General features: G+C 51.6%; 1 protein-coding gene across 1 annotated transcript; it reads left to right on the plus strand.

The window, feature by feature from the left end:
* The first annotated feature begins 397 nt into the window (after window positions 1–397).
* LOC125556285 lies at window positions 398–3,075 on the plus strand. Its single transcript, XM_048719054.1, has 4 exons — window positions 398–651; window positions 739–921; window positions 1,022–1,443; window positions 2,713–3,075. The coding sequence occupies exons 1-3, from the start codon at window positions 456–458 to the stop codon at window positions 1,195–1,197; spliced, it is 555 nt and encodes a 184-aa protein (XP_048575011.1). The 5' UTR covers window positions 398–455; the 3' UTR covers window positions 1,198–1,443; window positions 2,713–3,075.
* Window positions 3,076–4,972: the final 1,897 nt, after the last annotated feature.

Raw genomic sequence — 4,972 nt, forward strand, 5'->3', positions numbered from 1 at the left:
ACGACGACGGTGCTGATGGACGGGTGGCAGTCCGACAGGGTACAAGGGGATCTGATATTCAGAGTGTGTGTTTTTCTTTCACAGGTTCCTTTGTGCGTAACTTCTTGACATCAATTTCTCTGGATGTCTTGTATAGTTTCCATGTCCTTGTATCTTATAATCTTCATGTTTAGTTTTTTCTGAGCCAATAATCTTCATGTTCAGTGGAATGTGGTTACTTCATCAATCAAAAGAAGAAGAAGAAGAAGGGTACACAGTGTGGCTGACATAAGAGGCCCACATGGGCCAACGGAGGCGCACGTCCGACGCCCCACGGCCCGCAAGCCCGCAACAGAGAAGTGTAAATAGCCACCCGGACGGCGACTCGGTGAGACTCTTCCCCACGAAAGCTCTCCCCTCTCTGTCACACGCTTGTCCTGCGCCGCGCGCCCGCGTGCTCTCCGCCCCCGCCGAGGATGGAGGCTGCCGCAGCCGGATTCGCAACCGGCGCGCGGGGCGCAGCCGCGGCCCGTACCTTCGGGCTCGACCTCCAGGCGGCGGCCGGAGGCGTGCGACGACCCCGCCGGGCCATCCCCATGCCCGCAGCGGGCCCCCGCGGCGGCCACCCCTCCTTCGCCACGGCGCCGTCGACCCTCTACGCGGCGTACGGAGGTGAGAACCGATCATGAAACTCCGTAGAGACCTTGGAATGTACCTTGCTTGGGAGATGCTTAGACAACTCCGTGGGCTTACTTGCAGCGGAGCCTCGTCGGCCGCCACGGCTGGAGCTCGGCCGCGTCGTGACGGAGTTTGATTCGGCTCTGACGATCGATTCGCACCTGGTGGCAGTACCCGTGACCCGTCCCTCTCCCATGGCCCCGGCGAGACCACGCCACGAGCACCTTGGCTGCGGCCGCCCGGTGTCCCTGCTCCCGCTCCGAGGTGCGTCCAGAACTCGAGATCCTCTCGTTCGAATCATACACGCCGCCGTAAGATGCTCTGTAATCATCTACATGTGTCCCTTGTGAACGATCTCGTGCAGGAGCTCGTCGCACTCACTCCTCTCGCCGTTCAGCAGCGGCCGTGGGACTCGGAGGTGAGCCCCGCTGGCAGATAGCGGCGGCTGCGGTGGGACGACGCGGCCGATCCGGTGGCTTTGGCAACCCCTATGCTGGCGTGCCTCCCCAAGGCCGGCGCGTGTATGCTCAGGGAGTCTGACAGGAATGGGCACAAGGAACCAAGAACAGTGGATGAGTTGATGGAAGCATACCCACGATGCACCTCCTTCTTCAAGTTGGTCACCGTAGTGCTGTGTCTCGGGCTGTGCTTCTTGTCCGCAAAGGGTGATCCAAGGGCAGCCTTGATGGTCACGACATCGAAGGATGCAGCCGAGGTCTACAAGTTCCTTTCTGACGTTCTACTTATCTTGAAGAAGCTGTTCTTTCCATGATCTAGATCGAAGAGGTAATCTGATGTTCATTTCTTCAGACGTGCTTCAGCTTGATGTGTTCGAACAATGCGTGGTGTTACACTGTTACTGCTATGTCGCCTACTGAACTGAGTTGAATTAGTACTTCAAATTTGTTGCCAAATGTGTGTGTTACTGTTATTTGGCCGACTGAACTGAATTGAATTAGTAGCCAAATGTGTGTGTTACTGTTATTTTGCCTACTGAACTGAATTGAATTAGTAACCAAATGTGTGTGTTACTGTTATTTTGCCTACTGAACTGAATTGAATTAGTTGCCAAATGTGTGTGTGTGTATTAGGTTGCTCATCAGCGCAACCTGATGGTAGTGTTACTGAAAAATAAGAGAAATCGACCTGTGCATTTTGTTTACTCCAAATTATCTCTGATAGTGGAAGTGAAACGTTGGCGCTAGTAGTAGTACATAAAGCAGCTGCTTGCTTAATTTCTAGTGTTGATATGTTGTGTCTGATCGTACTGACTGGTGTTCCTTCTTGGGATGAACCAAAGGCATATGCACATAAACTTCTGGAACTTGGTGTTCAACCATTATACATGATAATTAGAAAGTAGATTGCTACTATCTGCACATTATTAGTTGAATTTGGTCAGTTGTAATTATTTGACGTATGGATATGGTAGCCACAATACACCATACCCTCCATTCACAAATATAAGATGTTCTAACTTTTTTATGAATCGGATGCATATAAACACGTTTTGGTGTGTTTGTTGCTAATTTTGGTCCGTATGTAGTCCCTACTGAAATATCATATCCACAACATCTTATATTTATGAACGGATGGAGTACTATTTGGCGATCAGATCCTATTTGCACGCTTCTTTCTCCCTCTGGCTCTGTTTGTAGGGTATATTTTGTTTTGCTGAAACAAAGCCTGGCTCAGGAATCACCTTATATTAGTTTGCAGGTTTTATGTGAACCAGTAATGCTGTCAATTAACTAATACTTAAAATTGTTCGTCATTGTGTTTCCTCATATGACTTAAATATTCAGAGGGATGGAGCAGTATGTAACCATATGACAATGAAAAGGAATTGTGTGCATAGATTCCTACTGAAGTATGATGAATACTACATGTTAAAGCATAGCATATGGTGGTGATTTCATATAATGGTATAAATCACATGTTAAAGCTTTGTTTCACAAATCTATTTTGCGGTGGGTATAGTATAAATCAGCTCTGCTTCCTTATATATAAACTGTGATGAATGATTAAACAACGTCGCTATTGTGTCAACGGCAGGTGATGGGTTACATTGTGATTTCCTTGGAACCTGAAGAAAGGCGCTACAAGGGTCAGATACAGATATCAGATAGAGCATCGAAGATACTGGAGACTTCAACTGTTGTGCCGTACCTAAAGTGGCCGGCCAAATCTGATAACATAGGAACAATGCCCTAAGTGTTTTGAGCTGTTATTTTTTCTACTCCGCATATATCCATCGTCTGCACAATTTGCACCCCCCAACACACGCACAGAATTATTGGGTATCAGTATTACCAAATTGTCACTGTGTTCGCTCAGTTCGGCGACGTGGGGTACCTGCGTATCCCGGGAGTGGCAGTATGAACTGCCAGCTGTAATTTCTGTTTATATAATGGGCGATTTGTCCGAACCTATTGGGTAATATAGAGTTTATGGTGCTTTTTCCCAAAGAAAATCACTTTGTTCACCCACATTGTGTTTGATGATATGTGCGTGGCGTCGTGAGCCTTCCTGGGATGCCGCCGGAGGGCAAGAACGCCATCTGCTCCTGCTGCCGCCGCGGCCGGTCATTGCCCAACCGGTGCCCGTTTGAATTCCGAGGCGTCGGCGCTCTAGTGCTCCTCGTCTTGCTGCACGGCAGTCGGCAGGATCGGGCACCAGCAGCTCCTCCATGCCCCTCGGCGCCACGCACACGCCGGGCTCCACATCTCGCTTGGTCGTCCTTATCATCGCCGCCGCCGGAGTACAGCCTCAGCGTGTCGTCCACGGTCATGCGGCATTGACGCATTGTGCTCCCTGTTGGCCTCGGCCTGTAGCCAACGCCATCGACTGGTACGTATGCCAAGCTGCTTGATACGTACTGTAGATGGTAGCAAAGCGATCTGATTGTCATCGTTAGGCACAGGCACAGCGAGCACTTAGAGCCACCAAATACAGTCGATCAGATGATCAGATCACAATGTCGGCTAGCTTGTGCAGACTGCAAACTCCAGTACCTCGGCAAAGAACGCCGCGACCGTGCCATCAACGAATTGGCATGCGATGCATTACCGTGCAAGATGAAGCAAAGCACCGGCGCGGTTACGCCTCCATGGCGCGACGTACGCATCGAGAAGGCGTCGATCGTGGCGGCGCGAGGCGTCGGAAACAGCACGCAGCCGCAGCGACATGTAGCGGCACAGCAGCTGGGCGCGACTGCGAGTTGCGCCTGACGCGCGTCAACAACGCGGACTGCAGCGGCAGCGCGGTGGCGCATGACTGACGCGGCCTGTCCAGAGAGCAAGGAGACCACGCGAGAGGAGTGGCAAATTTGACAGTTTTGATTTCAGGACGAAATCAATTCACCGAATGAACTGCCCATGAAATTATTTCACTTTCCTGACCTTTTTGTGTAGCGCCTGCCACGCAGGCGTCACACCCTACGGTGCAACGCCCAGCTCGGGGGCGTTGCACGCCAGTCCATCGTGGCAGCCCTTGGGCCTGCATCCAGCAGTGCAGCGCCTCCGAGCTAGGCGCCACACATGTAATGTGCAGCGCCTAGCCGTCGGACGCTGCACTGTGACTTAGATAGGGGCTGGGTTCCCTTCCCCCACTCCCACTACCCCACACACCCCAATCCGAGCTTTGCCTCCTCTCCCACACATCGTATGTAAGACGGTCGACGCCACCCAACAATGCTCCAGCATTCACCGCGCTTATTGATCATTGGCGGTCGGGGACACACAGTTTTCATCTTCGGACCGGGAAGATGACCGTGACGCTCTAAAATATTGCTATGATCACAGTGCAGCTCCTATCTAAGTCACAGTGCAACGCCTGACGGCTAGACGCTGCACATTACATGTGTGACGCCTAGCTCGGAAGCACTGCACTGCTGGGTGCAGGCCCAGGGGCTGCCATGATGGACTGGCATGCAACGCCCCCGAGCTGGGCGTTGCACCGTAGTGTGTGGCGCCTGCGTGGCGGGCGCTACATAAAAAGGTTACGGGCATGAAATTATTTCACGAACAGTTCATTCTGTGAATTGATTTCGTCTAAAGATCAAAATTATCAAATTTCACAGAGGAGTTGCCTCTCCAAGTCTCCATCGGCAGTTCAACACTGAGCGCGGCGATGTACGAAAAACAGCAATCATCATCGTACGTCCATCGGCGTCCACTCCATCGATGTTCTTCAAATTGCTTCACAGATGTGCGGCCCAGAAAGTGCGTGGGCACACCACCTGCGTGCTCCAAATCTCTTTCTCGCATAGCGACAATTCAGCGAGACAAAGTAATTTGAGGGCGCACACATGCGA

The sequence above is a fragment of the Triticum urartu genome, chromosome 5 (genome assembly GCF_003073215.2).
Source record: "Triticum urartu cultivar G1812 chromosome 5, Tu2.1, whole genome shotgun sequence".
NCBI lineage: Eukaryota > Viridiplantae > Streptophyta > Magnoliopsida > Poales > Poaceae > Triticum > Triticum urartu.

Coding starts and splice junctions, on each gene's coding strand:
- LOC125556285 (XM_048719054.1), top strand. CDS start 456: ATGGAGGCTGCCGCAGCCGGATTCGCAACCGGCGCGCGGGGCGCAGCC. Junction 652..738: donor CCTCTACGCGGCGTACGGAG/GTGAGAACCGAT, acceptor GCTTACTTGCAG/CGGAGCCTCGTCGGCCGCCA. Junction 922..1,021: donor GTCCCTGCTCCCGCTCCGAG/GTGCGTCCAGAA, acceptor GATCTCGTGCAG/GAGCTCGTCGCACTCACTCC.